The sequence below is a fragment of the Parasteatoda tepidariorum genome, chromosome 10 (genome assembly GCF_982258835.1).
Source record: "Parasteatoda tepidariorum strain Cologne lab strain chromosome 10, Ptep-v5.0, whole genome shotgun sequence".
Classification (NCBI taxonomy): Eukaryota; Metazoa; Arthropoda; class Arachnida; order Araneae; family Theridiidae; genus Parasteatoda; species Parasteatoda tepidariorum.
Window position 1 is genome coordinate 71,032,396 of NC_141764.1, and position 12,814 is coordinate 71,045,209.

The 12,814-nt window shown below is 28.8% G+C and overlaps 1 protein-coding gene across 4 annotated transcripts in view; it reads right to left on the reverse strand.

Moving 5' to 3' along the window:
- The window catches only part of LOC107444798 (uncharacterized), a 28,369-nt gene that overhangs the window by 5,688 nt on the left and 9,867 nt on the right, over positions 1-12,814 (reverse strand). For 2 of the 4 annotated variants that reach the window (XM_016059022.4, XM_016059021.4), the window contains exons 8-10: positions 12,117-12,794; positions 9,192-9,481; positions 635-955 (exon numbers count right to left, since the gene is read on the reverse strand). In XM_016059022.4, the coding sequence (XP_015914508.1) occupies positions 635-955; positions 9,192-9,481; positions 12,117-12,794 (1,289 nt within the window). The remainder of the gene's footprint in view (positions 1-634; positions 956-9,191; positions 9,482-12,116; positions 12,795-12,814) is intronic. The other 2 variants (XM_071184081.2, XM_071184080.2) reach the window with 2 other exon arrangements.

Below are 12,814 nucleotides of genomic sequence, written 5' to 3' on the forward strand. Positions count from 1 at the left end.
ATTAATGTCTTAATATTTAAAAAAAAATAATTTTAGCGTAACTTGTCCACTATTACTTATAAAAGTGCATGCCATATGGCTAGATTCTTAAGTTCTGATAAAAGTTTTATGAGAGATCCATTTGCTCTAAAAATTTCTACTTTGGTTCGCTACCACTAGAAAGAATTATTTTCAAAATCCTCATAAGTTGGAGGGTATGGAGATGCAACATACAAATATTTGAAATTTAGCCTATACTGCTCAACACAGAATATTCATTTCGGACGAATGAAGGAAGAAGCGTCTGCTGAAGACAAAACTTAGTTCGTTTACATCTGTCTTTCTTTCCCCCACCCCCCTGGGAAGTGTTAATTCAATTAACAAAACAATAAAGAGAAACAAATTTGCGAAGGGTCCGATTAAAAGATAAATTATTTTGTGAAGGGTCCATTTTCAAGTTAAAATATCTTGTGAAGGGTCCGTTTTTATGAAAAGATATTTTGTGAAGGGTTATTTTGTTAATGGAACCAAATTTCGTCTAAACAGACCCCTGATCTAAGGAAAAACAATCGTACCAACAAATTACATTTTTTCATTCATTTTTTTAAACAAATTAGGTACACATAATTTATGATTTGTTGATGCAAGTACTAACCTGGCCTTTAGAACCAACAGTGATTTGGTTCTTAGAACCCAGGCTGCTGGTTTGATTCTTTGTACTAACTTGAGTAATAGGTGTATTTTTATTTGTTGGCACTGGTACTTCTTTTGAAGTGCTATCTGTTTGTTGCACAGGGCTTGGTGATGGAGTTCGAACAGTGTTGGTATCTGCCCCTTTGATTGGAACAGTAGATACATTTAAAGACTGTGATGGTAGAGGTTTAGCTTGAGGTTTAGTAGCAACTGTTGTTGTAGTTGCTGTTTGAGGAGAACTACTTGGCAACTTGTTCTTTTCTTGCTTTTGAGCATTTTCTGACTGTTAAACAAGAAAATTGTTGTCAACAGGAATTTTTACAATGCAATAAATGTTAATATATAAATTAAGTTTTGGAAAAAATGTGCTACATTTAAGAAGGTTATGTTCACATTAAAATTCGCCCAATTTATAACATCAAAGCTTTATGAGAAATAAATTAAGAAATATGTCCTTTTTTAAATTGTATGTAACATTTCCGAGTCATAGAAATTCTACATTTAACCCTCTGATTCCGATAGAGTCCTAGAATTTGTGTCCCTTCATTACGGGAGTTTTCTGAAAGCAGTTTCTATGATTGAACTCGTCCAAAACTATCTTCCTGTGAGGGGTTGAGGAGGGGTCATCGTTTTCTCGCAGTTGAGTATTCAAAATCACTCATGCGGCAAAGGAGGGGAATTGTTGACAAATTAGAACATTTACATGAAATATAAGTTTTCCGAAAATAAAAGTTTAGCACCTTATTGGCGATTTTCAAGTAGAGGAGTAATAAATTATACTTTAATTTTTTTCTTTCTTTTATTTATTTCGTTCTTTCTTCCTTTTTTTCTATTCTTTCGACATTTTAAATAAGAGAGGAAGACTCTTTTGATAAGTGCCGAATATTCAAATTATCTCATCCGTTTAATTTTTGTATAAGTACAGCGATTTATTAATTTTATTTAATGCAACATGGTTTATGAAATCTAATATTATGATTGTGTTATCTTTAAATTTATTTCTTAAATAAAGAAATTAATGCTAAACGGTTCCGAGTTATATTTTAGTAAATTTAAGAGTATTAGCTTTTAAAATAAATCAATAATAAGAAACGGCTTCTGAAACATATCTTTCATTTTATTAAGTGTCCTGACCGAAAAAAAAAATTAAGATGCATGCAATATAATTGTTTACGACTTGCTTCTTAATTCAAATCAACAGTGTTCAAATTGACAGGATTTGCAATCATAATTACTTTGTAATAACGTTACTGAAGAATACAGTTGAATAAAAATATAAAAATTATAAGTAATTATTATTCTTGTATGTTCATAAATCAGTCATTCATATGTAGCGGGATTGATATAATTAAAAGTATTTCTTTAGAATAAACTATTTTTATAGATTGTCATAATTATAAGGAGTAAAATCTACTTACTGAAGTTAAAAAAGTTTTTTTTATAATTTCGACAGTAATTTATACTGAAATATAAAACATTTTAAACATATTTATTTTGTGCGTTTTTTATTTTATTTTTCTCTGCATCTATATTTATATGGATCTATATTTATATGGATCTATATTTATATACACCTATAACTATCAATTTATGAGTTTGTGTTTCGTATTAATTAGGACTGTTAGTGCATTTTGAAATTTGGACAGAAGATGAAAGAAACTAATCTACCACTCATCTTAAAAATTCTCTAAAAAATTTAATTACATCGTTCAAGAGTTTGAAAAATAGAATTTACTCATTGGTTTTACAGATACCTTTGCTATAAATTAAACAATAATTCAGCAATTTTAAATATATGTATTTTTATAATATATATATTTTAAAGATAAATCATCAGTAATGTTTGCTAGCTCATAGCTCTATTTAATTATAAAAAGAGTTTATTGCACGATATTTTCAAGTGTTATCTTTTAATGTCAGATAAACCCAATGATGAACAAAACTATGGTTGACTGCGTCTCGAAATTAGTAAGTTTTCCGAAATCGCATGTTTATTTTGTTCAAAGTTATACTTTTAAAATATTTTTCTATAATACAAAATAATTTAAAATCAATATAAGTGGAACAAAAAAAAATATTATGTTCTGAAAGTCACAATAAATGAAGAGAACTACGTAGTATGTTTAGGAGAAACGTAAAAATTCGCCTTAATATTATTGATATCAGTTATAATTAGTCAACTTTATTAATAGATACTTATTGAAATAAAAAAGAATAAACCATGTATTAAAAAGTACAATGGATGGAGAAAAGGTTCCTCTATTTTGGGGAACCGTATGACGCTTAAATAATTTTGGTGATTTAATTTTAGTATGAACCAATTACGATTAATTTTATTTAGTAATATGCCCAACTAATATTATGCAATTGATACACCGCTAATCTAGATATAGTTGAAATAGTTTTTTGGTCTCTTGAAAGGAATAAGTAAGTATGCTTTGTTGATTGTGTTAAATTTTATTTTAACTATCATTATAAGTTGGCATCGAACAACAGAATATATATATATATATATATATATATATATATATATATATATATATATATATATATATATATATATATATATATATATATATATATATATATATATATATATATATATATATTAACATAATAATAATAATTAACTTAACTTATATAGAAATGTTATAATAGATCATATTTTTGGGTTTTTAAGAAACTTTTTAGGAACAAAAAAAATTTGAATATTGTTTCAGGAAATTCTAGTATTTTCTTTCAGGACATTTAATTTTTCCTAATTTTTCGTTAAAATGTATTTTTTATTTTAAAAAAATTGAAAATAATGTGACTATAATATTTTTTGTAAACATTGCTCATTGACCTCACCCCTTTTGTTAGAAAAATGAGATCTCAAACTTCCTTCTTCTTCCTTTCGTAATACTTAATACTTTCGTAATTACTTCGCTTACGTAATACTTAAACAGAATATTTAGCCTTAGTCGTTACATTTAAAGCTAAGTTACATTAGCGGTTGATTTATAATCTGAGATTCAATTTTGATTAACAAAAAAAGCTGTCTTTAGTTACTGGTTGATTTTCTAATAAATCTCCAAGTATGTAGAAAAGAAGGAAATGTGCAACGTGTTTTTCTACAATAGAGTGTGACAAAAGGTGTCATGTTATAGTGCTGCCTTTTCAGGAACACGGCTGGAATTCACCGTTTAGCTTAGGTAAAAGAGAACCGCTAAATATTCCCTGCTTCTGTTCTCAGAAAAGTTGAATGGGCTCTTCCTTCCATCTGTCTCTCTCTCTCCTGTCATATAGTCTAAGAGCAACTCAGTTTTAGAATTATCAGTTTCTTACCGAAACAGAGATAATATGATAGATAAAAAAATTAAAATAATCTAAATATAAATAAAAAAAAATAGAAAGATGATTGGGAGAATAAAAGAAGAATCGGAATTTTAGCAATTTTTCTCGAATAGGAAAGATGGAAACGAATTTTAAAAAAATCGTTTAGGTGCTAAATATCTTCAATAAATTTTGACGCTTTATTGAGAATTGTTACAATACGAAATGAGTTTATTAAATCTAATATTCAATTCCCTATATTATAATGCCATCAGGAGAAAAAGAAGTGCCATTAGGAAAACATTTGTTTGGAGTGGAGGGTCTGACCACAAGGGGGGCACAGGCTACTCTATATAAAACATAAAAAGACATGTTCATTTAATTTTATTTTATTTATTATTCACACTTATATATTTTTTGAAAAGGAAAGCTTCTAACATCTTTCCAAAAATATAAAATGTTTTGAACATCTGGTGGAAATTTGACAATTGAAACATGTATAAGGCGTAACTTCTCTTTATATATATGATCATAGAAAATAAAAATAGTTTAAAAATAATTAGACTTTAAATTTAAAAAAAAAACTGAAAACAAATTTTGAAAGTAAAATAACCTAAAAGTCCAAGTCACAGGCAAACATTTTTTCCAAGATTTGCGATGCTAATATTAAAAATAAAATATTATGTTCATAAATTTGGCATTATGTTTATAAATATTATGTTTAAAATGGGGCATCGAGGCAGATAAAGTTTTAAAAAAATGTACGTATTTTAGAATCAAATACATAGTTAATGAAGCTCACGAGCTGTGTTTTGTCAGCGATGGCATGATCGTGGCAATATTGTCACTATTGCGCACAAACCATCTTTACTTCCTAGACAAGCTGCTACTTGGTACTCATCCCTCCAAAACTGGGTGGGTTTCCAGTCACCAGCTCGGATCAATAATATTACTATCATTAAAAATATTGCATTTTATTTTTCATTTCAAATCTAAAAAAATTAAAATGCTTTATTTGCTGAAAATTGTCAATTTTTAGATAATAGCGCATTTCGTTTTTATTATAGCAAAAGTTTATTACATAAAGCTGGTTAAATTTATTACATGAAGTTCCCCGGTATTAGAAATGTCATTTATTGCTACAGAAAATTTAAAATACTTACTGAGATGCGGAGAAAATTTAGTGCTTTCGTATTTGTCTTGATTCGTCCGTGTCTATATTGATTAATTATTTTTTTTATTAATTACAGATTCTACAGTCCGGGTAAAATAGAAATCCTTTTGTCCTAAGAGTTTTCTTAAAGCGAATGAAAATTACCTGAACTTACAACTTATATTTTAAGAATCATTTTATGATTAAGATGAATATGGTGTAATACTTTTTTTGTGTGGTTATTTTTTATATGTGGATACATTCCAAATGTTTAAGATTTCACTGTTGATAATTATTTTATTTTGATAATTATAAAAAGTAAGTTACTAAAACATTAATTTACTTAATTATTTCAAACCATACCATATGTTATAATAAGGTCGTGTAAGTTTTACCCGAAATTTCAATTGGGAAAAACTTCAATCTTTCTTTCAACATAACAAAATTTCGTTTTTTTTCCCGATGAAATATGTAATAATCAAAGTAATATGCTCGCTAATACTTAATGAGTTAGCACACGATTTCACTGTAAATGCAGAAGTATTTCCCTTTCTGTGATGCCGATAGCACACAAAGGGGAGTGGTGGATGGTATAACTCGGTTATAAGTGTCAAGAGCTATATTTTGTTGTATATTGTTATCCTTTCAAGAACGTGTATTGTGTAGTTTTTACAATACTTATTTACTTGTTGACAGCCTGTTTAAAAATAATGATTCCGGTGAATTCTATAATATGATACAGGAAATGCTTTCGTATTGCAAGGAATTAGTTACTTTCTTCCATTCGCCATGCTTTTTCTTTCTAGTAATATTCTCTTGAAGTGCTTACTACAAGAACTCAAGAACAATAGATGGTTTATTTTTAATTCTATTTATCAATTTATTTTCACATTCAATGTAATTGCAAAAAATATTTAATATTTACGGAAACAGGGGAAGTAAGATGCAACAAATAACTAACGAGTTTTGTTTTCAAAATATTTAGGAAAATTCTAAAATTAATGAATTTATTTTCATGTTGATTTTTATTCCTTATATCTTGGTCTTACGATATAAAAGTCCATTCATTCTAAAAAACAAAAGCAAAAAAAAAAAAAAAAAAACACAAAAAAACAGGTTTTTTCCTTTTAAATATTGTACTTACACCTAATAATATGAATTGTGTGAATAAATAATTAAGCAGAAACAATTTTTTTCATAGTTTTATGTTTTCATTTTGATTTAATCCGTAATCGTTATAAATATTATGATTTGATAATGACAAAAATGCTCTATATTTACCCATTTGTAACATCACTGATTGCTAACTTTAAAGTCAGTTTCGGTGGTTAATGTAATTTGTTGTTAAAAGTTCTTTTTCCCTTAAAAAAATCCTTTTTAATTGGAGTTTTAACTGTTGTTCTCACAATTAAATTAAGCTGTTTTTACAGTAGGATGTTTTTTTCCCAAATAATGAAAAATAATAAACTAACTAACTAACTAAAAAATAAAAATTTACTACAAATTTGTGCAATCCATGTCCTGATTTTTTTTAAAAACTAAATTTAAGGATTATAAAATCAATCAATAAAATCAATCTGCTCAATTTATGTTACACTTATAATAAATTTTAAACATATTTTTTTAAATAGTACTGATGCAAATGAATCCGCATTTGATTTAATTTTTTACCAAAAATAGTAATAATAATCACAGAATAGCATGGAAATTACTTCGTTTTCTCTTTTAGTGCAAAAATAGTACTGTTGTAGCATGAATAATAGTACTGTTATTGTTCTCGTAACAAAATATTTCTAGATCTCAACCATGTTCTTAGTATACACTCAGTACTTCAAATTATTTGTAATCGCGATAGTATGATGGTCAATCTGAATTCAAATTATGCTTCCTGTTCATTCGGTATTGTTACTATTGATGCATATTTTTCAAGAACTAAATAATTTCCACTGAGCTTTTAAAATTGGACTAATCAGGAATTCAAGCTGATCCAGACCAGATTAATTTTTAAATCACATTAAATTATCTATAAAAAGACCAAATTTACGAAAGGCTAACTTTTAATTGTGTAATAATATGAATATATTATATAATAAATAATAAATCATATTAAATTGTATGACTAAGTCTGTAATTATATGATTATATCAAGTTATTTATACTTTTTCAGGTACCCTGAGATGCTTACCGTGATTTAGCAATTCTCGAATTTTAAAATTTTATGTCAAAAACATCTAACTTATAGTTAAAGAACAAGTTTTTTTTCCCCCTTCTATAGTGATTAGAAAGATTAGTCGAGAAGCTTTTTCGTATCAAATATTCGTGGATTTTAACTATTCTGGTTTTAAACAACTTTTATTTGATTCTGATTTTAAATAACTCTTATTAATTCTTCGCTGAAGGTTCGTTTGAAAAAAGGCAGGTAAAATAATTTAAAAAATAACATCCCTTGTTCCGTTTAAATTTTTTGCTTTTAGTAAATCCGTAAATATAATATTAATAAATTTATTACACGCATTGAAAGAAAATAAATATAATGTAAATATGAAGTAAAATAAAATGAAACTTATCTTAATATTTCGCGCCATATCTATTAATCATTATTTTTGTATTTCTATTTAACGAAAAAATCTTGAAAATTATAAAATTGTGTAAAGTTCTTATAATCAGATTTTTTGTTTAATATTTTGATGAATAAATCCTCGATTAATAAAAATTTAAAGAATCACTTATCTGATAAAATGGAAGGAAAATGAAGAAAAAATGTATTATTCAAAGAATCATTAATATATTCTTTGCCGAAAAACTATAAAAAGTTTTATAACAATTGAAATCTGTAAAAATTTAGGTAACTAAAACAATATAAAAGCACTGAATTTTTTTTTTTTTTTTAATATTATTATCAATTTTTTTTACTGTATTTATTTATTTATTTTTAATGATAACAAAATGCGGATAAAAAAAATAAAACATTATTTGAAGTAGATTATTATCGAATAATCATAATCTTAGATTACATATTTTTAATAATGTTATTTAAGAAAAAAAAACATTTCTTAAGAAAAAGCTTCTTAGTTGTGCTTTTCAAAATAGTTTTCAATGTAAGTAAAATGATAGTATTGGCGTTTTTCTTGAAGGCCAAATTTCAAAGCAAAAAGCAACCCGTTCAGAAGAAACTTAGGGGAAGGATAATAGTTTGAGTAATTGAGGTAAACTGCCAACCCTTCTCTTTGTTCCTCCTCCCCTTAACTGACCCCCATTTCTTTCCCCACCCAAGAATCTCTTTTTCTACTCTCCCTACCCCAAAAAAACAAGACCGTCACGAAACGACACTTGCCGTAGTTTGCTTGTAAATGTCTTTTCATGACGCTTCGGATGCAAGGGGTTAAACAGCTAAAATATTTGCAGTGTTTAAAACTATTATTTTACTTCTTGCTTTTTTTTTCTTTTTGTCTGGAAAAAAAATTAGTTGATGAGAAAGTTTTGTAAGAAATATTTGTAGAAACATGATTTGATTAAGAGTAAAAAAAATAATTTTTTTTTTTTAATGAAATTACTTGACAGGAAACACTAATATACATTTAAATATAATTAAATTTTAACAATGTTTAAACAACTAAAATATTTGCAGTGTTTAAAACTATTATTTTACTTCTTGCTTTTTTTTCTTTTTTTTGGTCAGGGAAAAAAAATCAGTCAATGAGAAAGTTTTGTAAAAAATATCTGTAAAAACGTGATTTGATTAAGAGTTAAAAAAAATTTTCTTTTAAAAAAAATCACTTGACAGGAAACACTAATATACATTTAAATATAATTAAATGGTATTGTTAGCATATCATATATTTTGTTTTGTAGATATAGGGTTGTTCTGAAATACACATAAAATTAAAGAACATCAGAACAAAAATATAAAATTCAGAACAAGTAAGAACAAAATATTTTTTATCCTGTCAATCAGGACAATTATGATCCCTGAATTACCCACAACTACTTTATGTTTGATACCAATTCTCTTACACTCTATTCTGATTGATTTTACCATCAATTAACTTACATTTGATTCAGGTATCCTTTGAACAGGAGTTGAACTCATAATAACTGCTGCCTGTGAACGTGGCCACATTTGAGCTTTATGCACGACAATCACGTTAGGCTTAGCTACTGCTGATGCTCTCATTGAGGAGGATGTGTTAAGTGTTCCAGCTGGCAACGTCACTCTTAAGGCACCAGTCGTCAAGTTTGAAGATAATCCCAATGCAGAGATTGCAGACGGTGTGATGGAACAAGGTAGCCGGGAACCGGCTGGAGGTGTTACGTTTATTATCCGTGCACTGCGAACCAGCCCTATTGGTCGTAAAAATCAATAAGTACTCAATATATTGAGAGAAATGTCTTTAAACATGTTTTAACACTAAATTAAAAAACATTCATCTTACAGACCACACAAAATACGCTAACACATGCAATTTTTAAAGTTAGAGATAGAAGGATGAACTTAAGTACTTTCCCTGATCGTTCCACAATTTATGGATCTCTAATAATTTATAAGTATCTTTATGAACCGAGGGTTAAAATTAATTAACAGCTAATTAATAAAGAGGAACACATCTTTATGAAATCAAATTAAAATTTCAATGGATAGGACTGGATAATCCGCAAAAAAGTAATCCGTCCTAGTCCTTTTTTTAAAATTATTTCTGGTAAAGCTAAACGTGATGACGTTGTACGGAAATCTTCAATGATTACGCCATCAACATTTACATAATACAGCTGAATGCACATATAGATCTAATGTTCACCAGAGTAAAGATAAGGATTGTAGGATTGCTGAGGGAAAAAAAAGAATCCTGATTTTGAACTGCAGAATAAGTAACACATTTAAATGTCATAAGCAATAGAATCAGTGAAATAGATTTGACTCAAAGAAGTCCTGCTTTTTCTCTTTTATCATTTAATTTAAGTGAAATTACAAAGAAGTCCTGCTTTTTCTCTTTTATCATTTAATTTAAGTGAAATTACAAAAAGCGGAATGCCAACCAAGTGCCAACAAGATTTTACTTTATAACTGTTGTTGAACAGCCGACCCGATTTTTGGGCTTACGACTACCAATGTTCAACTCCGTAGCCTTGAAATTTTGAACCTGATCCAGAAGATAATCTAACTCCTGCATCAAGTATTGGGAGAAATTTGCCTTGTGGAGGACTTTTTGATGGAACTAACCCGCATTTGAGTTACATGGAGAGGGGAACCACGAAAACATCTCACAGTTAGCCTGACAGCAAGGGGACTCTTACCCATGATCAATCTACCACTGAGGATACTTTACATCAACACTGTGTTCGATGCGAGCCGGGTGCGGAATTTGTATCGACCAGCCGTATCGACCATGGGAATCGAAACAGTTTGCCTCATTGGGTGGCGAAAGTTCCATCCCCTGAGCCACTATCGCTCAATCATTTAACCAGGGATGAAAGTACCAGTTAGCAAAAAAAGCTGAATTCTACATAAGTGCAATCAAACATTATGAAATTAATAAATGTATGGAGCTTAAAAAGCTTTGAAAAAAACTGAATTCAGAGTAAAAGCTGAAAACTTTCATGCCTGTTTAACTTAAGTGAAATTCTAAGAAGAGGAATACCAACCGAGCATTTTTAACAGCTTACAACTTCAGATCTTAAGCAAGTTTAATGCCTTCCAAAATTTTGAAATTGCTGCCGTTACAAAAGCTCAATCGTTTTAAACCCTAAAAAATGAAGATTTCTCTTCACAAAAATTTTTGTGTGAAATAAAATGTTTCACTAAATATTTTATTCGCAATTGAAAAATACTATAATTACGGAGAAACTGAGTTATAACATCAACACTTACATTCAAATTAAAATTTATATAAAATGTGCCGCCGTGAGTTAAGATTTTGATACTTACTATTCAAATACACCAGCGAAAGTCATGCAGTTTTAATGATGAAATTGATAATTGGTTAATCTTCTTTCTTAACTTTCAGTTGGAATTATTATAGTATTTTCCTTACATACTTTAATAATACAAAATCACTTTAAATGTTGAAAAAAATGTGCATTTATCACAAGATTAAAGATTCAAAAAGAAGTACAAAGGAATGAATAAAAGAAATTTTTAAAAAATATATATATAATTAGAATATTGATTCATACGAGTATTTTTAAACGTGCATATAGCGAAAACTCCTCAGGTTTTGCTTGAAATCCTTAAATTTCACACTAAATTTAATTTAAATGTTAACTTTTTTTTTAGAAACAATGCATATTAGATTGAAGTATTTATATTAAATTTTATCATAGCAGACACTTATCAATTTCAAAAATTCTGCAGTTTTTACATTTTTTTGTGTATGTTGAGCAAAAGAGTGAGCACTTAACTATAATAAATGTTCATTTGTTAAATTTGATTTACCCCAAAAAAAATTTTATTATAAGAACTGTATCAGTTTATGCCAACTGTAACACATTTACTCTAGGAATTTTCAAGTCAGTAAAATGATATCTGTAATTGCTTTTATAGTGAAACTCCAAACTATTTTTCTTTAATCATTAAACACAGTATTAAAAATTTAAAGCCAGTTTGAGAATTTTAATAGTTCATCAATTAATGTATCATTTTATAGTAAAATTAAAATATAACAATCAGTCTGAAACATAAATGTACTGTTTCCATTAGAGATATTATTCGGCACTACATACGAAGAATTATTTTAAGTGTAAGATACAAAAATAAATCAAGTAAAAGAGAAATTTTAAAAAAACATAGGACTCAAGAATAAAGCAGACATAAAAAGAAATTCAAAAGATAAACAGAAAATAGAATGTCCAAGTCCTAGGAACATAAAAGTTTTTTTTTTATTTTTTAAAATGTAAGTGAAGCAGATAGAAATTTATTATTCTTGTGATGTAAAGAGAACAAATTCTTTGCATTCTAAGAGCTTATTATTTTTGAACAAACCTCCATCATTCCTATACTGAATAGTTTGGGTAGTGGAACTTCCCAATTTCATGTGGCTCTGTCCAACTCCGATAGGCGTTGATTTTGACAGCATCTGGGAACTGGATCCTTTGCCCGCTTCGCTCTGGACAGGTCCGGTTGTCTTGGTGGGCGTCTGTAAGGTGGCAGACGAAGATACATTAAAAATAACAGGCGGCAGAGACTTTGCACCCTTTGTACCACCACCAAATAGAGACCTCGAAATGTATTGGGAGCTGGATGTGGATACCTTTGGCAAAGCTTTCGTCACGGGTACTTTAGAAGCAGGCTGGTGACTGGACATCGAATGAGATTCTGTTTTGGGTGATGGTGATTTTTGTACAGAAGTTTTGGTGACGGTGAGGGATTCGTTTACCGTGAACTGAGCCGGTGAGTCAGATTGGCTTGTGGGTGGGAACACTCCTGAAGTTGGCTTTTTAGCCAAAAAACCGGAGTTACTGTCCTGCTTTCCCTTACTGCTCGATGATTTAGGCGAAACCGCCCTCGGGTTTACTTGCGGTGGCTGAATGTTCAGTTTTACTCCCAATCCAGAAGGCAAGTTTTGCCTTCCCTGCACTGCAGGTTTTGATCTCAGTTGACTGACAAATTTGCTTTGAGAAGGTGTAGATGAAGTAGTACGATCACTCGATGAAGTTGAACCTGCAAGAAATGTTTGTAAT